At 35.9% G+C, this 21,953-nt stretch overlaps 3 protein-coding genes across 3 annotated transcripts; 2 read left to right on the plus strand and 1 right to left on the minus strand.

The window, feature by feature from the left end:
- The first annotated feature begins 5,325 nt into the window (after positions 1 to 5,325).
- Positions 5,326 to 9,139, plus strand: LOC136804375 (ras-related protein Rab-2B-like). Its single transcript, XM_067061086.1, has 2 exons — positions 5,326 to 5,669; positions 7,262 to 9,139. Exons 1-2 carry the CDS (start codon positions 5,421 to 5,423, stop codon positions 7,682 to 7,684), a joined length of 672 nt encoding a protein of 223 aa, XP_066917187.1. The 5' UTR covers positions 5,326 to 5,420; the 3' UTR covers positions 7,685 to 9,139.
- Positions 9,140 to 9,587: 448 nt separating this feature from the next.
- Positions 9,588 to 16,645, plus strand: LOC136804376 (uncharacterized). The gene is made up of 7 exons (XM_067061087.1): positions 9,588 to 9,958; positions 10,134 to 10,197; positions 11,466 to 11,699; positions 12,613 to 12,795; positions 13,338 to 13,436; positions 14,678 to 14,867; positions 15,683 to 16,645. Exons 1-7 carry the CDS (start codon positions 9,641 to 9,643, stop codon positions 15,879 to 15,881), a joined length of 1,287 nt encoding a protein of 428 aa, XP_066917188.1. The 5' UTR covers positions 9,588 to 9,640; the 3' UTR covers positions 15,882 to 16,645.
- Positions 16,646 to 17,232: 587 nt separating this feature from the next.
- On the minus strand, positions 17,233 to 21,053 carry LOC136804377 (uncharacterized). Its single transcript, XM_067061088.1, has 2 exons — positions 20,246 to 21,053; positions 17,233 to 17,408 (listed from the first exon to the last, which is right to left on the minus strand). Exons 1-2 carry the CDS (start codon positions 21,018 to 21,020, stop codon positions 17,329 to 17,331), a joined length of 855 nt encoding a protein of 284 aa, XP_066917189.1. The 5' UTR covers positions 21,021 to 21,053; the 3' UTR covers positions 17,233 to 17,328.
- Positions 21,054 to 21,953: the final 900 nt, after the last annotated feature.

The raw sequence follows: 21,953 nt of genomic DNA on the forward strand, positions 1-21,953 counted from the left end.
TGTTTAAAAATATGTACTTATCAGTCCTAAAAAAATACAAATTCGAATATAATGAGGGCAATGAGTCTGGTTAAATGTTACTATATTTACAAGAAAGGATTACTGAAAAAATACTACTGTACTACTGACGAACTAAACTCAAAAACTAAAACTTTACCATAAATTTACATTACGACAATTTAAAAATCTATCTTTAATAGAGGCCCCCCCCAGCGGACCCAAATTTCACGCATTCACGCAAAAAAATTTCGCAATTCACGCATTCACGCAAGTTTTTCTCGAAATTCACGTAAACCCAATTTTTTGGGAAATCGGGGAAATTTTCGGAAAAAATCGGGGAAAATGTCAAAAATAGAGGTCTTGCACATCTCGCTAAGTTACGTAATTTACGTAATTTCCGCCATTATGGAGTAAAACGTTCGATTTGCATAAAAAAGTATGACAAGACTGTACTCGAGATATTATTCGACCGGATCTGGTCATGCACTTGAGAAAAACTTAACTCAGTAGTGATTTTTTCCTGTAGACCTGACTATAAAAAACCGTGTTTGGTAGCGTCATAAGAAGCCCCCAAATAGAAAGCGTTACGTAATTTTTCAACTTTAATCACATGCCATCACGCAAAATATTTGATTCTTCTAACTTGTCACGATCGATTGGAAAAGATGAAGCTTCTGCAGTTAATGTATCACGATAGTAAGTGAAAAGATATGCGCCGCAGGCGAATTTTGTACAAAAAATAGCTTAAACATTATCAAAAATAGGTCAAACAAACTCGAGTATGACACCATGATGCTTAGCTCAGGGGTAAGGAAGCGCAACCATGGTTTACGCAGAGAGGAAAGTTTTGCATCTCTGTCACTCGTGTTTGGCTAAAAATGCTCTCTTTAACACAATTGAAAAAGAATGTAGTCTAAATTCGTTGGAGGCAAGGTACGATTGCTTGATAGCTTGTAAAATGAGGTAAAAGAATGAACATTTATTGCGAGCGAAGCGATCAAAAAAAATTAAAAAGAAAGGTTTTAATCAGGGCTCGCGAATTAATTTCCTAACGTGGAGGGGCTGAAAGCATAGTGACTAAGGAGGCGCAACCATGTTTTGCGCCGACAGGAGAAAATGTCTATTTTAACCCTCTGATATGCTTAAATACGACTCCATTTCAGACTAATTTTGCCAAGAAATCAGGTTATCGAAAGTCTACATCATGGGTAAAAGTTTCTTTGAAATTAGTTTCTTTTTATTTGCAAAAATGTGGAGAAGTCATGGCCGCCTCCTGCCCCCAGTGGCTCTGGCCCTGGCTCTGGATCACTCATCATGCATAACCATGGTTTTATCTTAAACAAACACTTTCAAGGTGGCAAATTAGAGTTATTTAAGATTCGAGGGCCAAAATATGTTTGGCCCGAGCGAAAAAATCTGGAAATTTAAGGTGTCTAGATTGCTAGAAAGCGCATCTAAATCATGAATCGTTTTATAAAATAGAGAATTTGAAAGTTGCTGATTTTTTTGTGCACCTTCACCTGGCATCCCTTGAATTCGGGATAGCTGCGCACCTTGGGGTTTTCTACAAACTGTGAAAAGGAAAAATTCACGCGTTCACGCAAAAAACAGGGTAGATTCACGCATTCACGCAATAGAAATATGGATTTTCACGTTCACGCAAGTTTTTTCAATTCACGCATTCACGCAATTTTTTTTTGATTTTCACGCATTCACGCAACCAAAAAAGCCCATTCACGCATTCACGCAAACCGCTGGGGGGGCCCCTTAATAGCAACAAAGAAAAAAACATGGCTCAAAGTTTTAAAAACAGAGTTAGTCAGAGCTTCAATTCAGTAGGTATAGCGAGCTTTCAAAATTTGAAAACAGATACTGCAGATACTACAAGACATACCTACTATCCACACGGTTTTTTCGATTCATGAAAAAAATAAAGTATTTAATCAAAAAAAGGTTCTCTTTTTTTTTTGGTAATCAATTCCAACAAACAACAATCAACAGTTTTTTGAAAACCAACCCACAGTGTAAACATTATCAACCAACTAAACCCACACCGCCAAAATTGTAAAAATAAGTCAATATAATTTCTATCAACAATTTCTCGTACAATGTTTTTTTTCCAACATTCTGATACCAATCATGGCTGGAGGCATCATGTGTAGAGTGACTGTGTGGCATTTCATTGTATTTAATGATCACGATACCAAACATCAACCAAACAAAACTGATGACGCCAAGCCAAATCTGTCGATTAAAAATTTCCATGAAAATTATAATTGAAACTCATCTCGTAAAATGCTTTTTTCAACATTCTGGAGGTGCTCAAAGTTAGAGGTATCATATGTAGAGCCAAGCAATACATGAAAAGTCATTTGCTATCCCATTTGCCATGAGATATATGAGTCAACAAATCAAACAAAAACCAACAAATCATGTCTCTTCACTTTCATGTCACATCGTGTTTATATGGGGTATCAGACAGCCAATCCACAAGAAGAGCCATCTTCCTTTATTATGGAGTGTTCCAAAACTATTGGTAGGTTGTTTGGAAGTAAAGAAACCCACACAGTTTGTTTTATTTTGAAGATTTAACTTGAAAACAAACTGCATCTTTCCAGCAGAAACTCATGTTTCAACCTGCTACATAACATTGGTCACTCGGGTCTGCTACTTACATGTAATAGTTTTATTATAGCCGAGCTTGAGAATCCTTAGGCAGAACTTGTAACATGTATTATGTGTGTAATTATGTCAGTCGACTTGAATCATGATACACTACTCCCATTTCACTGGATGCATTTTCGCTGTGAAATTATCCGCAAAATTTTCTGACCGCGTTCTGAGACGGAGGCTAATTCCTAAGAAATTAGTCGTTTGTCGTTTTAGAGTCAATAAAGCGTTCCTGTTTCGTATCAGACACATATTTCATATCAGGATAGTGTCTGCCTTTTGTTATATTATGCTGATATAAGCAAAAAAATGTTTTTCTTTTTCTCTTTCTGACAAACTTGCTCCACATCCGTGTGAATCCGTTGTGAAAAAGCTTGTGAAAAAACGATTACTAATTCGCGCCCCCTTTAATTTTCGGCCAAATGCGCGGAAATAGGCCTATTTCGCGCCCCTTTTTTTACTATCTTGCATCTATTATGCGCGAAATAAAGGCCGTATGAAAATTAATGGAATTGAGGTAGCTTGCTCTTATAAAAAACATGTATTTTCTTGGTAAGAGAACCCTTATGTTGGCAACACTTTCAAAATATAATATTACAACATTCTTTTCTCTTGCGAAAGACAAAAATGCTGACAAGTGTGGTCCGTCAGTGTGGGTTTTACTTCTGAAAGGATTTGCTTGCTTGAACTAACAAACTATGTATTATGATAACGCAACATTTTCTATGTTTAGTTTTTATGATGCTGTTAGCTAGAAAGTGTATTTCTATGTCAATATTAAAGTCTATTCACGATAAGTGTGCACTCTTTTTTCTTTTACCTATAACTTTTGAAGGAATTCTTCAATCTTTATAAATTTAGTATCATTGGAAAGATATTACTGAGTGGAACAATTTAAAATAAAAAAGTCTTTGAAAAAATCCTAAAAACGAAGATGAAAATGAAGAAGAACAAAATGAAGATCTTTTAGAGAAGTGCTATAACTTTCATTTTCACTGGAGAGATTCTTTGATCTTAGGAGGTCATCGCTGTGAAGAAATTTCACTAAAATATTTATTCAATATAAAGTTATGATACAAAGTTGATAAGTGATTGACCCCAAAAAACAGCAGAAAACAGGGTTTTTAGACGTCAATCAGCTTATAACTTTGTTTGATATCTTTTGATTGAATGATTATATTTGAGAAATTTTTTCACAGTGATGACGTTCAATAATCAAAGATTCACTACAGTAAAAATGAAAGTTATAGCACTTCTCTACAAGATCTTCATTTTTTTCTTCTTCATTTTCATATTCGTTTTTAGGATTTTTCAAGAACTTTTTTATTTTAAATTGTTCCACTCAGTAATATCTTTCCAATGATACCAAATTTATAAAGATTGAAGAATTCCTTCAAAAGTTATAGGTAAATGAAAAAAGAGTGCACACTTATCGTGAATAGACTTTAGGTGTAAAAACTTTAATTAATATGCTGATAAAATACATAGGGCATATTTTTATATGGAAAGTTTATTTTTTTTTGGTGTTTCATGGAAAGATCTTTCTTCAGTGTGCCCCGAAAAAAGCCGACAAATGTTTATACCCGGGGGGGGGGGGGGTACTAGGGTTGCGAGCTGACGGGGGGGTGCCACCCGTGCCGCCCGACTTTCGAACTTTGGACCCTTACCGGGACTAAAAAGGAGAAAACAAAGGAAAATTTTGGGAATTTTACGACCCTTAGCGGGACTAATTTGACCAATTTTGACACAATTTAGATCTTTCAGGGGGTAAAAAGTTGAAATTTTCCTATTTTTCCGACCCTTACTGGGACTGAAATTTGATTTTCTGATTTTTCCGACCCTTAGCGGGACTTTGGAAGTCCAAAAAAGGTACCCTTAAGGGCGGCACATACCGCACCCTCCATTTGCCTAAGTACCCCCCCCCCGGGTGTTTATATAAAGTAAAAGCCTAATTCATTATCTAGAGTAATTGAAATAAGATTAAAATTCTCTGCTCAATCAATAGATATATTTTTTCTACCCAATCACTTTTTATTTTCTACCGAATTACTTTTTTTCTATATAATATTTTGTCGTACCTTTTTTACTATTTTATGTATGTTGGAGCTACATCTGTAAGGTTTATTTTGGTTTTGGATTTGGATTTGTTGAACCGGATGACTTGATATGGGAATAAGTCTACAGCAGTATAGAGCGTGCGTTGGAAATTTTAATTCTTACAAATATCTTTACGGGAGAGTAAGATTTTGTGTATGAGTTTGTGTATTAATCTTACGTTTAAAATTGCTCAAATTACTGCCTTTCTGAGTGCTCATAAGTTTGACATCTTCTGCGTTGGTGAGTCGTTTCCCGATTCCTCGATGATTCGAGATAAGATTGAAAATTATGAGTTGCTCAGATGTGATCACCCATCTAACTCAAAAATAGGTGGTGTTTGTCTTTATTATAGAGGGGGTCTTTCTGTTGAGAGAAGGCCTGAGTTGTCTTCTCTTGGCGAGTGCCTTGTTTGTGAAGTTAAATCTGGTTCGAAAAAACTTCTTCTCTGTCTTCTCTTTCGAACTCCTAGTCAAAATGCAGAAGAATTTTCTGCATTTAAACAAAAATTGGTGTTCATACCAAAAGCAAGGTTTGGAAAAAGAGACCCTTATAGCTCTCACATATCCGGCACCCATTTTGCCTGAGTATTCCTCCCCCAGGCTTACTTTAACATCATAGAAATTTATTTACAGCAAAAGAAAAAATACAAAAATATGTCAATTAACATTAAGATTAGATCATGCTATGACGATCTTACGGAGAAACCTACTTCTAACACGAAGAAGCTACCTATTTATAAATGCGTATTGCTTGGAGATTCAAAAAGTGGGAAAACCAAATTCTTCTATCGTTTTAAAACGAAACGATTCATAGAAGATGATGACCGAACTATGAAGCCATTGCACCCAAACGAAATTCAATATTGTAGTCGAGACTTTTCTATTGGTGATTTCGAGGGAAGGGTAAGTCTCCCAGCAGGTACACAACGTTTTTTCGACGTTTACCCAACGTTCACAACGTCCATATAACGTTAGGTGAACGTTGAAACAACCTTGTGTACCAGTTGGCTGTATAAAAAACTTCGGTCTGAAAGAAAGACTGGGGGTATTTATTTGACGTACAATGCCGGACAAAAGGTTGTAGACAAATGAAATTTCAGTGAAAAATGATGAGAAATAGAGCAAAATGACTCTTCAATGTGTCTGAAAGGGGATGGAAGTTAAGAAAAACACTTTTGAAGTCGTTGCATTGCTTTTGAATTGCTTTTGAGGGAACCACAAGCAAAAAATCAGCGTTTTGATACTGGTGTAAGCCAGTTAATCAAGCCCTTGTGGTTTGACTGCAGTGGGTGACTTTCAAAGACTTTGAATGGGTTTGGAAAGCACCCAGAGCCTCTTGGGAACTTGTTTTTGGTCGATATTGAAGTATTTTGCAAATATTGCAGAAGTCTACAAACCTTTTGTCCAGCATTGTCTGAGAATTCTGAGACTCAGTGTATTTTCCAGCTCAAATTTTTGGGAATATCAATGGCAGTTTCAGATTGAAGTTGTCTCTATTGTAGTTGAGGATCATTCCTGAGTCTCAAAATTTATTTTTGCTGATTCAGCATTTTCTATTGCTCCACATTTGAGTCTATTTGAGGGGGGGGGTGTCAATACTTCTGAAAATGGCTGATTTTTTGATTTTTTTGGTATAATTCCTGCTGTGATGGTCGAAATAATTAGAAATTTCTTCTGGTTGTTCGATTTGAGATACTTTGATGGAAAATTGCCACTTCAGAGAAGACCCCTGTTCAATTTTTTCTTAAAAATTCAGACAATGCCGGACAAAAGGTTGTAGACAAATGAAATTTCAGTGAAAAATGATGAGAAATAGAGCAAAATGACTCTTCAATGTGTCTGAAAGGGGATAGAAGTTAAGAAAAACACTTTTGAAGTCGTTGCATTGCTTTTGAATTGCTTTTGAGGGAACCACAAGCAAAAAATCAGCGTTTTGATACTGGTGTAAGCCAGTTAATCAAGCCCTTGTGGTTTGCCCTTGCGGTTTGACTGCAGTATTGAAGTATTTTGCAAATATTGCAGAAGTCTACAAACCTTTTGTCCAGAATTGTACACTTAGGGTGCGGCCTTGAGTGCTCGACTCCCCCTTCCTGGAAAGTAATCATTTTGCTTCTTTCTATAGCTTAGAAATTCGTATAGAATCGCGTTAAGAAATTTTTTTATTCACAATATTATCATTCAATTGAATATTTTCTTATGAAAAATGAGGCTTAATTTTGACGATAACCTATGAACAAATTATTTAAAAACAATCTTTATTGGGGTCTCAGGGGTACCTGATTCCGCCACTTCGTAATGCCAACCGTCTAAGCGAGACAAAGTATCTAATCTCCGAGATTCCGCCTGAGTTTTCGTCGAATACCGCCACTCCACCCTAAAAAAAGTCATGATTCCACTCCTCCGCTAACCGTGACCCCCGCCCCTATTTTTAGCCCCTTTTAATTCGATAAGTGAATAAAGTAAGCGCGTTTTTTAAATATTTCCTTCCTTTATAGATTCAACTTTGGGATACACTTGGTATCGAAAACAGTGCAAGTCTCAGTAAACAGTACCTTCGACAAAGCAAAGGTGTTTTATTGATATATGATACAACCAATGACCATTCTGGCGAAGGCCTTAAAAAATGGTATAGAACAGCTACAGAACACATTGAAAAAGGCGAATGTTTGTATTTCGTGATTGGCACGAAGACTGATCGAGAAGGAGATAAAAGCGTGTCATTACAAGCTATGAAGGATAGATTAGAATATGCGAATATTACAGAATATTTTGAAGTTTCAACAAGGACTGGAGACGAATTTGATGAATCTTTGGGACGAATCATAGAGAGGGTATTAATGAAGTTGGAAGGAGTTTTAGAGGATGAAAGCCAAAACCCAAGTGGTCGTGGTGAAGAAACGAAGAGAAAATGTTGTTAGCATAATACTCATCAGGGGTATTTTCCCCCTACCCTCAGTAGCATGGTGGGTTGACTAAAATTTGGGCGAGCTGGGAAGGCAATTTTGGCAACATTTTGATTTTGGCGCCCCCTATGAAATGTAAATATCTTTGTTTTAAAAATAACTCGAGCAAAGCAAGCAATGAAATTTTGGGGTATTTTCTCTCTTTTTGGCCGAAAACTGCCATACCTAAGGTGTAAAAAAGCAAAGGGGCTCCGAATTTAGTAATCAAAGGCGTCTTTTTGTACCCTTTGTATTTCGACGCCCCTTTGAAAAGCCTACACTGTGGGAGGGGGGGGGGTAAATGAATGCCCGCCACCACGCTACTGCTTACCCTTGCAAGTTTTTGACGTGATCAATTCCGATTAGTCAATGATAGTTCTTATCGTGACAAAGCACATACAGCCCTACTAATTCTTGCTAATCTCGACGACAACTTTGAAACGAAAAATCGTGGACAAGGCACTCTTAGTGTTTTTTTATACCCCCTAAGAAAATAGCGCAAATGCGCAAATCTCCTAATTTTACGCATGCCACGATTTTTCCATTTAGCCAAAGTCTGTACAAATTTTCTGAAAATTTTCTCGATCTAAAAATTTGCAAAAATCGGATATGGAGATGAATTTAGAAAAATTATTTTGGGCCTCATAAAACATTCTTATACCCCTTCTCACAGTCACAGTAAATTTTTTTCAGCCAGTTGGGATGAAAATAACGGACTATAAAACTCGATGGGGATTTATTTTCCCATGTTTTTTATGACTGGGGATTTTATTCCATTGCTTTCAAGTTAATATATAGTAAATTCAATGGGGAGGGAAAAAATAGCACATTATTTTATTGTGAGGATTTGTTTATTTGATTACTTTCAACGGGGACAAAAATTGGAGGATAATTTTCCACTGGGGACGATCTTTTAGCCAATTTTCAAATGGGAGGGAGCCCCACCGGTTTCGTGAGAAGGGGGTATATTATTGATTATATGATATTGTAATATTGCTTATGTGAGCCGTGTATGGAATAGAATTTAGTTTTGGATTCATGCATCATGTTACTTATTCAAATGTTCCCAAGGAAGAGAAATTAAATATGTATACACGTTTCTTTTATAAGAACAAACTATATAAGAACATAAGGCTTTGATGGCTGAAATATTAAGAACATGTTAGGAACATTCTAAGGCTTTGCAGATTCTAAAACACCCAATTTCGTAGGAAAATGGGCAAAAATACTCACAATACTTTCAAAAATAGTGAAAATACGAACATCTTAAAAACAATTTTAGACTTAAAACTAAAAACGGTATAAACAACATCCGAAGTTTTCAAAAAATTAAGGGTGTTCATATAGAAAACGCGTAAATATGTATATTTGATTTACCATAGCAAAGGCAATAGTGATATGGATGTTGGTAATCAGTTATTTAGGATATTTAAAACAACAATAACATGATATGCCGTTTTCTCGTGTAAACTTTTAAATTCCATGTTTTTTGTAAGAACATCCAAAGATTTTTGAATGTTCTTACCTTTTTTGAGTTTCAAGCCTAAAAGTTAATGTTCTGAAAATTTTCTGAAAATGTTCACCATTTTTTGATTATTTATGTATAGTACTATTTTTGTATTTCCTAAGATATTTGGTATTTTAGAGTCCATAAAAAAGCCTTTAGATATTCTTAACTTGTTCTTAACATTTTGGCCATCGAAGCCATATGCTTTTAAACAGTTTGTTCTTATAAAAAGACAAGTGGAGTGCGATACCCAAATAAATTTTTCGTTAACATTAATTTTGTTTGTTGTAAATTTTATATGTATAAATTATTGAAACAAATTTACAGGAAATTTCTCATTTTTCATTTTATAGAAAAAAATTAATGGAATATTTGAAAACCGAGTAATTCTTTTTTTTTATGAACCAGCTCCAGACTTTAGGAAGATGTTTCACTGCACCAAGAAACTTGTTTTCAGATATCTCGTACTAGGGCTGTTATTTTTTGAACAAGTTATCCTAGATTCGACTTTTACCAAAGCAGTGCGTAATAAGAAACTGCAGCATAGAGATAGAGTCGTGTTAAAGGAGCCTACAATAGTACGTTGTTTGGCCTCTTGTGAGTATGTGAATGGTTGTAAATCGGTTAATTACCATTACGGAGATAAGATTTGTGAGGTTATGCGCCACACAGCACAAAATGAAGGAGATAATACACTAGAAGAGGCACATGGCTGGTACTACTATGAGAAAAATGAGAAAATGGTATGTTTTTTTTCTCCAAATTTTCGTCAAAAAGCAATAACTTGGTAGAAAATCCGTCGGCATGATAAAGTATTACAGCCGATTATTTCTCAAAGTTTTCCACAGAAACTAAAGGAAATGCAAGTTGTTCTCATGATGTTTTTATATTTCTTCTTAATTTCTTCTCATTTTTTAGTTTGACATGTCAAAGATGTTTTTGAAGACAAATGACAGTCGCTTTGTGACAATGGACACTCAATGTAATTTTATTAACCTTCATCCAATACACCCCTGAAATCACCCATTCCCACTGGGAAATATGGCCAAAAAATCGTTCCCGGTGGAAATTATTCCTCCAATTTTTATCCCCACTGAAAGTAATCAAATAAACCAATCCTCACTTCGAAATATAATACTTTTTTTCCCATCTCCCCTGAATTTTGTGACTTGAAAACAGAAGAACTGAAATCCCCAGCCATAAACATATGGGAATATCAATCCCCATCGCATTTCAGTCCGTTATCTTTATATATAATATATTTCAAATGAAATATGTCACCTTGGGACGATTATTGTGACAAACTTTTCAGTGCTTAGTATAACCCCTTGGAAATCCAACTAAAAATTGAAATTAAGATAAATTTAGGTAAAGTTTATGCCCTGAAAATCGATTCAATTTCAAGGTTATTGAACCACCATTGAATGCCCTATTTATCGGTCAAGATTTAAACCCTGGCTTAGATTAGGTTTTTTGTATCATTTATCGCCAGTGTAAAATATTTAGAACATAAGACTTTAGAGGCTATGGTGATACTCACTTTACTCAATACTTGAGTCTCCAAATTCTTTGAAAACGGTATAAACTGTCTATCTGCATTGGCAAAAATTAAGCTTTCAAGCTTCTTTGTGGAACCATTAAAACTCAAATTCGAACCCAGTCTCTTTGTTTGTTTATTTTATGGTTCTGATAGACCTTTTCATAAATTATGTCACGAACAACACTTGCCTCGTATTCAAACAATTGGCATGGTGATTATGTCTCTTGAAACATTAAATAATTTTCTTATGAATAGGAAGTAGTTTTTTAATAAAATCCGCTGGGAGTTAATCACCATGGCAATAATTTCAAAACGAGGCAAGTTATATGTTCTTAACGTAATTTATGAAAATGTCTATAGCACTTACAAACACGAAAGGTTGTATCGTGTCAATTAATAATCTCAAAAAGTGGACCAAGTGCCTCTGGCTACCACATTGAAGCATTTATCCCCTTGAAAAAATAACTACTTCTCCCTTGTTGAATAATTATTTAAAGTTTTCAAGTATCTCTAAACTCGAACCTAGTCCGAAAAAAAATTGCGGCACCTATGTTACTTGACTCCCCTACCCATTAGCTTTCCAAAAAAAAACATCCCCCCCCCCTACTAAAAAGGTTGTATCGCGTCAAGCAATAAACTCAAAAAGTGGACCGCCTGGCTCTGGGTATGAGAGTGTTTGAAAATTTATTTCAAATTTATTCCACTTTCAGTGGCCAATACTCCTTCAACATTTCCTGAAGATTGGTTCATAACATTCAACGTCAAAATCGACATGTCAACAGGTGACGGTCAAATCTTACGGATGACGAAAAACAATGACGTTATTTTAGACGTCAAAAAGATGTCGTCTATTTTAAAGATTACTCATGAAAGAAATGGCGAAAAATTTGAACTAATGACAAACTCTCTTGATGTGAGCCAAGAAATTCATCAAGTTATGATAGGTAAGTTTCGAACAATAACTTGATCGGCACTAATCGTAATTTGATCCGGACGCTAACACACTTTCGGAACAACCAAGCCCTGATCTGAAAGGGTTTTGTTCTTTTCTAATTGTTTATTAACGCCTAAAACTCGAATCCAAAATATCATATTACCTAACTCGGCGAATAATGACAAAGTGGGGTTTGTAGACTACCTTATTAAACCGGGATTTCGTTACTTTTTGGGATAGTGGCTATCATTCTTGACTCCTGCCTAGAAAGCCCGCGTCCGGTGCCCACCGTACCTTTTGGTCAACACATGCCATGTGTGGGGGAATTGGGTACCATTGCAAACTCTGATACAAGAGAAAAAATAAATGGGTCAGGCATTGCGTGCCTTGGCACTCAAGAGGTTTGGCCTCGCGTGAGCATCGCTCTTCTAGAGTTTTTTGAGTGTAATGGTATACGCCATGGCTTGGCAGCTTGCGGTCAAGTGTATGTCAGAATTCGAAACGTCAAAAAAGAAAACTTTACAAAGTAAAACAAATTGAAACGGTCTCGCTCTACTTTTTCATCGGAACGGAACTGCTCCGTTTTCTTGCTCCGAAACGTTCCGAAACCGATATGAACACACTCGATCCGGAACAGTAATGAACATGGTCTAAATTTGATTATTTCACTAGTGCAAAAGCTTCAAAAAATTAAGAGTGACGTCAAAATATCAAATGTTTGGAGCCCGAAAATATAGGGTCCACACATTTGAAAAAGTTGCAAAGTTACCAAATACGTAGAAAAAAAGTCGTCACGTTTAGTTTAGTCTAGGGAAATTTGGTTGGTAAAACTAGATGTCAAAAAAAATTTAAGAACATTTTACCACTTACCAGAATGAAATAATTTATTTATTAATTCCATTATTTTCATATATGATGAACAGGCTTCCAGACAGCAAACACACTTGACAAACAGCTTTTCGTGGTGACTGTTAACGGCTATGTTAGTTACCAAGGTCGCCATAGAAATGAAACAGTCGCAGTACGTCGTGTTGCTATGGATATATCGAACCCTCGAATCTTCTTTGCTGAAAAGATTATTAGCAACATAGAGTTTAATACAGATGGTAAGGACTCTCAGCTTGTACAAAACGTTCTTTTAACGTTCATCTAACGTTATATGGACGTTGGGAACATTAAATAAACGTTGAAACAACGTTGTTTACCAGCTGGGTGAATTCGTCCCTGTGAAAGGAAAACCCTAAAATGACATAAGGGTTCAAACTCAAATCAAGATATTGTTTCCCCAGCTAGTTTTCTGAGTTTTTGAATCAAAATAAGGCTTTCCGAGTTTCCCTGTGTTTCCCGAGTTTCCCTATGTTCTGGTGCAAAACGGAGTTTAATTCCCATGAAAGACGATGAAGTTGTGAAAAACTTCAGTGCTATTTTTTGTATATCATATTTTTATCACTGGAATACGAGAGGCACTTGTTTGGTTGCCAAGAACCAAAAATTTTATATCAGACCCTAAAATGGGCTTTTCCAGAACTTTTCCACACCTCCCCTGTTGAGGATATTCGTTTTTCGTCTGCAGTGGTCAAAGGAATTCAAATCAAGATTTACAAAACTTAGAAAATCAATATGAAATTCCGAACATTTTTATTTTCAGCACACCGTTTGGTCAAATCAAAATTATGGGATCTTGTTCCTGATTGGCCAAAAGAATTTTTTCTTGATATCACATACTTAATGATCGAGCCATATACAGGTTAGTATATGAAGGTAGCTAAAAAGTAAGTTTTAAAATTCAAATGAAGAAAGGGTCTGGAAATTGAGAAAATGCTGGTCTCAATCCTTAATAGATAAATAAAGAAATTAACTACAAGGAGAATATTTTCTTACATTGGATTAACAAATTCAAAATTAATTTAATTGAAAAACTTGCAGAGGATCTGAGTTTCTCTTCTCAGTGACCAAACATAAGTTTTACAAACTTTCTCTGTTTTGAATAATGAAAGTTTTTACAATGTAGCTTCCATAAGTAGAACCTTTGCAAGTTGAATTAAACGACAAGGTAACCGCCCGACCGTACGTACGGCCCTTAAGTGTCATTTTTCCAAGCTTCCCAAAGTCCACTATATGGGTCGAAATGAGCAGAGACGAGAAAAAGTGCACTCTAATGACAAAATTTGGCCTTAGAATGGTCAAAAACCTTCAAGAAAATGTGCACCGTTAGGGCCCGATTTAAAGGCCTAATTTTGGGCCGCATCACGTCCGTTTGTTTTTGAATCGAGTGCCCCCGGGTAATAAACCCCATGGGTCCCGGTGAGCCATTTGGAGTGAGGCGGCAAATATTTTGGAGGGAGAGGATTGTCGCCTATCATGCGACAAGAAAAAGTTCACTTTTCACACTTTCTTAACACCCTAAAAACGCGATCTAACCGGGTGAAAATTTAGTCTTGTAGGTTGTTTAATACACTCTTCTCGAGATGCATAAATTTATTGTTGTCCTCGTTTTCAAACAGATTTCATTGCTATAAAATTACATATTCACGATGATAATTGTGTTGTTTACACCTCATGAGACATTTAGAATTTCAAGTACTTTTGTTTTACAGTTAATGTTTGTCTTTTGGGAATTTAAATTGGTTTAAATGTATAATTTTATAGCAATGAAATCTGTTTGAAAACGAGGACAACAATAAATTTATGCATCTCGAGAAGAGTGTATTTAGAAATTAGTCTGCCGAAAAGTGAGAGCGCTACACTGGGCGAAATAAGTGATTTCCAATACTGGAAATGTCTTGAAAATGTGTAACTTAGGAAATACAGAAAAGTCATATTTTCATATTTACAAATGTATATGGAAGTATCATATTTTCAAGATATTTCCAGGATTGGAAATCTCTTATTTCGCCCAGTGCCATGCCCCCGTCAACAGGGCCTATATGAGCCCCCGAAACCAAGCTTTCCATAAATCGATTATATTATATATTTTTTTTATTTCAGGACATTATTGCAATTTGTTCCATATAACAACTGGTCGAAATCATGAGGTCTTTGGAAGTCGAATTGCGGTGGTCTTTCTTCGTGGCAGTAACTCATACACTGTAGAAATGGAAAAAGGGACTGAAAAAGCAACACGGTGGAAGAGTGGGTACCAGTCTACTCAAACATGGGGTCGAATAATGAGGATGAGGTTTGTACATAGATATCTTATATGAAACACTAGATAGAGCTACTCTGTATTTCCCAAGCAACGGTAGGTGAAGCAAATAATGCACCATCTTTGCTGAAAGTAGGTCACAGTAGGTCACAGTTCGGTACCGGTAATTTATTCAACCAAGCAAAAAAAACTGAATGGCGCGAAGCGACGAGGCGAAAGATACGGCCGGCACCGAACTATGGTCTACTTATCAAAGATGGCAGATTATTTTGCTTCAGCTAGTGACAGAGTAGCTCTATTTAGTGTTTTATATAAGATATCGGTGGGCTTTTAAAAGCAATAAAAGATGATTAATTGATCAATCCTGAATTGGTTAAAATTTCACGATATATTTAATTTTGCGGATCAGGGTATTCAAAAATTTTACGTGAATTTAATTTTGCGAATGTTTTTGAAGTCAACTGAAATGGACCTGAAAATTTCAAAATTCAACAAGTATCGAACGTTAGTTAAGGCCATTTTCAGACGTCACAGTTTCGTTCCGAAACGAAACGGCTTCGAAACAAGTGTGAACGTCAAAACTCGAAACATCAAAAGAGAAAACGTTACAAAGAAAATAAGATCGAAGCGGTTTTGCTCCACTTTTTTCATCGGAATAACGAAACTGCTCCGTTTTCTTGCTCCGAAACGTTCCGAAACCAATATGAACATACTCGATCAGTAACAAAAATCTAACCAGAGTGTAATGGAACAGTAACGAGTGAACATGGTCTAAGAGTGTTTTTTTTTTCTCGCTAAAAACACAATTACTATAAATACAACAATTTTTTCTCCAATACTTCCAACAGGGTGGAGCAGGTTTTGGAAAACGGAGAGTACATATTGAGATTTCGTTTGAATGGAAATGAAAATGTTTTACAAGCATCAAATGGTATGGATGCTACAAATCACACTAATGTCAGAGTGTATGCATCAGATGGTTGGCACACACAAGTTTCGGCCACCACTGTTTTGCTCAAATTGGATTATACTAAAAAGTCTCCATAAAATCTATAACATAACAGTTATTGTTGGCCCCCTGTGTAAAAATTGCGTGAATGCATGAATTGGGAATGTTTGCGTGAACAAAAATTGCGTGAATTGTGAAAAAACATTGCGTGAATGTGTGAGTTTGAAAAAAAAATGTGTGATTGCGTGAATTGAAGGTCCGATGGGGGCCTCTATTATGGTAATAAATAAAGCTTTTTAAACTAATGTGGTGAGCGTTTACTTACAAATAGCTGGCACACCACTGTTCTATTTGAATTAGATAATACTTTGAATTACACTGTCGGGCTAGAGTAGAGCGATATCATGTTGATATCACGTGAGTATAAGAAGAAAATCTGTCAGCGGGAGGGACTTTATAACAACTTACCCTCGCTCTCTAACGCAGCTCTTTTTCTAGGTGACCTACAGCGGCCGTTAAGAGTACATTACTTTTCCAGAGTACACTGTGAGGGTGTAAAAAAGTGAAAAAAAATGCGAGGTTTTTTATTGCAAATTTTCGGAAAAATTGTCCACTTTTGCCTTAAAATGGACGAAAACTTTCAAAAAACCACATTTTAAGAATTGATTTTTTCCCCACTTTGCTCAAATTTGGCTAAATTTTCTGTACATAGTAATAGCCCAATTTTTAGACCCATATATTTTTCCCAATTTATGGCGAAAAGGTTAAGTTATGAAGAATTAACTTAAAATTTGTGATTATTTATTAATTGGTTGATATTTACATTAAAATTTACAACATAAAATAAATAAGTGATATTTTGTAAATATGATAACTTGAAAATAAATTGTATTTTAAGGAAAAAACTGATATTTTAAAGGTTCGCAATACCTTGAATAAATTCTACTAAAATTGATGAATAAAGTCATATTTCTTTTAAATTCATTTGTAAGTTCGGGGGTAAACTATTTTCTATGACAAATACCATTGATAAACAAACTGGTCATAATACACCTATCCTGATGAAAATGTGTATCTGGGACACTTATGCTATTAAAGCACATAATATGATAATGACAATGTCTCTTTTTGAAGAAAAATTGAAAACTAAGGGGGGGAGTTTCCCTTTGCTTGGATAAAAAAATCCTGATTCTTTGTCTGTAAAGAGTTTCTATATGTGTACTACTGCGTCCGTATACTCGAAAACTTGAAAAAATTAAGTCCGGCGATCGTATCCAGTCCAAGTTAGTGAAGGAAACTAATACACCTTTTCGACCGTAGCCACCAATTGACACGCGGGTATTTTTCCCCTTAAACTCGATCCAATCCTTTTTTGACACCTTTTATCTATTGTCTATAGGTGTGAAAAAAAGACTAGGACGGTGGTAAAACAAAGAAAAAATTGGCGGCTACGGTCGAAAAGGTGTATTGACTAGGGGTTTCAAGTCATCGGCCCTATTGCGTCGTTAACCGATGGTGCCTCCTCGTCCTCATACGAAAATTTCTTCATTGGTTGACCATACTTGCAGTCTTGTACGAGGGTGGTGGCACGCCAGTGGTAGATTGAAGGCTTTCGTCTGCTTCACCTTAAAAAAAAGAAAGGGATCAATTTGTGTGAAAAATATTTCACGAGTTTCGCGATTTATTTTCAAAAAAAATTGGAATACGATTAATGAATTTGTATTTCCCCCATATTCAACCCTTAATTTTTTCCTGAACCCCAGTGTCAAATTTCTGTCCTGGCTCATCATGTAAACTTTCAAAAATCTAATTTAAGCAAGCTAAAAATAGACGAATTTGTTTGTAACCTTGGGGGAAACAGAAATATGAAATTAGAATTCGAAGCATCTCATAATGAAGTCACGAACGTAGGATGCAATTTTGCCCTGGAATTTCCGGTTAATGTTTTTCAAAACATCCAATTAAGGAAATTTATAGAATTTGCGGCAAAACATTTGTAATGCAGGAAATCATTCTAAAATTTAGTCTTTTGTTATAGTAGCTTAAAGAAGCTAGTAACCATTTTCCAAATATCCGGTAAAGAAACTATCTTCGTCTTTATTTCAATGCACGTTCATAATTAGCCCCTCCCAGTTTAATTGGCGCCGGACAGTAAAAAAAGAGCAAGTCTAAAGGCTTGGGACGAGAAGTTTTTTTTCGCGTTGGTGGAATGCAACATGCTCCATCCCAACCTGAAACTCTTTCTCGTGTCTCATCGAATTTTGTCTCACCCCTTCTTTTCTTTCTACCAATAAAAGTGAAATCTGACTTTTGTCTTTCGATTATTTAAACGAGGTTTGTGGGGAAGCTAGTACGGCTATCTAAGAACTGTACGGAACATTGGAGTAAGTGGAGATTCAAACCGGCCATCGGTCCTTTAAAACATCAAAACAACCTTGTGCGTAGATTGATTCTCGATGGATTAGAAATAATTTAGACTAGGTCAAGTTTAAGGAAGTAATATTTTATCAAGATTCTTAAAATGTCTTACTAAAAATAATTCTATTCTTTCCTGGACATTGAAGTTGATAGCCCACCACCAAAACTCCTACATTAAGCAAAATTTACATTTTTTGCCAAACAAAAGAAGGCTATAGGCGAGCCAACAACTGTCAAAAGTCGATAGGATTGAAATAGCGTAGGTTGGTTTAATTTTGATTTTGATCATTTCCCGAAAATTCCAGTGGGGGTGGTTAATCGGAGTGCAATTTTTCCGTTGAATTTTAAGTGGGAATGAAAAGAATTCCTTTTCCAAGTGGGGCTGAAATGCTGAAATTGTAGTAGGGTATTTTTTCAACTGGAGACGAAATTTTGAGTACATTTCCCAGTGGCGCTGGGGTCCCATCGGGTTTGTGATACAGGGGTGTAATGTTTACTTTCTATAGGTTGGTATGGCTGAGTGTCTTGTCTCCTTTTAGTCACCATGTCAATATATCAATATATAATACGGAAATTAGGTACAGAATCGTAACAGATACAGTGCCGTAGGAAGCATTTTGATATTGGGGGGGGGGGGTAAGTTCAGTGACACCGAAATAAACAACAATATCAACAGCATTTATCATAGATAGAAAGTTGTTTGTTTGTATGTGAGAGTAACATTTCCGATAACCAATAGAGATTCAATATTTTTATTTTGTTTTGGAAACGTAGGTGTTGTTGAGCAGGAAGTGTATGTGAGAGTAGCATTTCCGATAACCAATAGAGATTCAATATTTTTATTTGGTTTTGGAAACAGAGGTGCGTTGTTGAGCAGGAAAAATAAAACCTGTGAGAGGTTTCATCGAACGGTAGTCGTAAATTATTTATAATGAAATCAAATTTTGTCGATGTACATATTGTTATGATCACGAAAAAAATTTCCCGTCTCTTGTTTTAATTGTTAGGTAGATAGAATTACCTCAGAAAAAAATTCCGAACCTCGAAAGAAAAATACGAGGCTTTTTTAAAACTACGATCTTTTTGCTATGTCAAAATATACAAGAATACAAGGAACTATCAACCTTTTAAAGTACAGTTGACGCTCTCTAATTCGATTTTCAAGGGGAATCTGATTTTCATCGAATAAGGGAGCGCATCGAATAGTAGAGCGTTGTTTATAAGAGTTTCTTGTCGACAGGGACTTTTTCAATATTATCGAATAATAAAGCGTATCGAATAGTATACCATCGAATTAGAGAGCGTTCACTGTATCTACTTTCAACACCACGTTGTTGCCGAATGTTTTCTTTCTCTCTTTCGAAAGCGTTTTATTTCTTCCTTATCCAAAAGCGGATTGGAAGTCATTTTGCAAGATAGATGGATTTGTCAGGTGGTATATCTCGTTGTAATTTAAAAATGCATTCAAAGTTTTGGCTTCTTTTTTTCCGTCCGGTGAGTTTTATAAGAACCCCTCAATTTTACAAAGACCTGGCCAATCTGAGCCTTATTAGGTTTACTTATAAGACAAAGTTTAAGAATGTTATACTTTGAGGTCAAAAGAAAAAAACATTTGAAGGCTTTAAAAGCATTGCAGATGCAAAATGCTGATAATGCTAAAAATAAGAAATTTTCAAAACATTCCAACCACATTTAGAACATTTTTTCTTCTTTTTTTGGACTTATTCCAAAAACCATAAAATTTTTGAATGATCAAAATTCTGGATGTGTTTCAAGCCATTAATATATTTAAGTACCAATTTACGCTGCTAATGTTATGTTAAGTTCCTTTATGCGCGACAAAAAGAATATACAAATTATATAGAATTATCACTTGTAATTAATCATCTTAAGCAAATTTGCAGAGAATTTTAGATTATTTTAAAAATACCAAACTTGGTGTTGTTTTAACTCACTTCAATCCAACCAAAAAAATGAATATACAACTAATAAACGGACAAACGAAATTATTAAACAAAAAATAAATAAAGAAATGTACGCTTACCTTCACTCCTATTTTGTTGACCTTCAATGTCATGCCGCTCGACTGGAGCTCCGTTGTTATGGTGCTGTTTATTAATGGACGCCTCGTATGATGGTGGTGGATCAAGTATGGAAGTGCTAGGTAATCTATCCATATCATTACTTGTGGTTACAAAATACTGCGTTTGAGCATGAATTTGTAACTGTGTAGATTCGTGAATCTGTACTATAGAAACATGGCCTTCCGAACGTCTTTTCCGTTCATCTCTCATAATTTCTTCGGTCCAATGTATTTTATCGTTCAAATCTAACGAATCATTTAATTTTGAGCGTCGACTTAATAACGTTGATAAAACTATTAGAAGAAGTCCAAGGACTAATGCAACCGGTCCGATTATCTTAGCATATCGTATAGCATTCTTATTAACACCAGCGTTTTCAGCAGAACCAATCAAATGTCTGCTATCTTTCACGTGACCTTGATGGTCTAAATCAGCTTTATCTTGAAAAGGAAAATGATCAACGTCCCCGTCTTTAGGTCCTTTAGGAGGTTGCCAATCTGCTACATTTGGAATGTCTTCGTCTCTAGGACCTTTACGGGGCCGCCAAGGTAATGGGTTCTGTATCGATTTATTCGGTTCTGACTCACGATCTGGTTCATGATCACATTCTACACAATGTCTGCCAGCTAAATGACCATATACGGTAAGCACAAGACCGATAACTAACACAATGAAACCGAATGTTCTTAATATTGAAGTCCGTAGTCTTATATTCGGCGTGGTTGTTGTCATCATAATAAATATAGATTGGTTTTAGGTATGATATCTCTGAAAAGTAAATATGGTAAAAAGGCTTAGTAGAAAGAGAGTTAGTCCTACCGATGGGCGGAACTAGATCTATCTTGGAAAACTTCTATCCCATTATCCCATTCCAGGATAGGAAAACAACTGCGCTTGCCTGACTCTACCAGTTCATACTCTTGACATACAGTTTTGTTGGCGTATAGTAAATACACTCGAACGACTCGAGTGGTCGAACCTGACAAGTATTAGCAACCACATCATAGAGCTAGGCGCATATCTCCCCAGACTCTTGTATTAGAGATGATACCCACTTCCTCACACATAGCATGGATTAACCCGGGTGAAGGTACGTTCACTTGCCAGGTATGGCAAGAAAAAAATTAAACAACGTTCAGTATTTTTATTTAATTACAATTTAGCAGTCACCAGAAGTGACTGGCGGATTTAAGGCAATAGAGCAAGTACGTCGGAAAACATACGAAAGAGTGCAGCGCTCGTTACAGACAATGAAATTACAATTGCAAATCTCTTCCTCTGGTATGCTCGACGTGGTCTAAAACCGCCTCTGACCAGAAGTGACCAAAAATTAACAACCATCCATGAGGAAAATAGCTATTCACAGATGAAAATAACCACTCACGAAATAGACGTAAGATTAGCCAAAAAAAGCTGCAAAAGAGAATAACTCAATGACTTGTCTTTCTAAACCATCTGCTATTACACCACCATCTCCACGTTTAAGGTCCAAGGTGTCTTTTCCTGACATGCTCTTAAAGCGAGAGCACTAGCCATTTAGCTTTCAGCCAACACTGCCAGAAAGTAAACTTGTGCAAAGTGTAAAGTCAGCGCGCAATTTATATTGATAAACAAGCCTAATTATCTTTCAAATTATGTCTGTGTTTTTGTTGGTTTTAATTGCGGTTT

The sequence above is a fragment of the Clytia hemisphaerica genome, unplaced genomic scaffold, assembly GCF_902728285.1.
Source record: "Clytia hemisphaerica strain Z4C2 unplaced genomic scaffold, Clytia hemisphaerica genome assembly, whole genome shotgun sequence".
In the NCBI taxonomy this organism is placed as follows: domain Eukaryota; kingdom Metazoa; phylum Cnidaria; class Hydrozoa; order Leptothecata; family Clytiidae; genus Clytia; species Clytia hemisphaerica.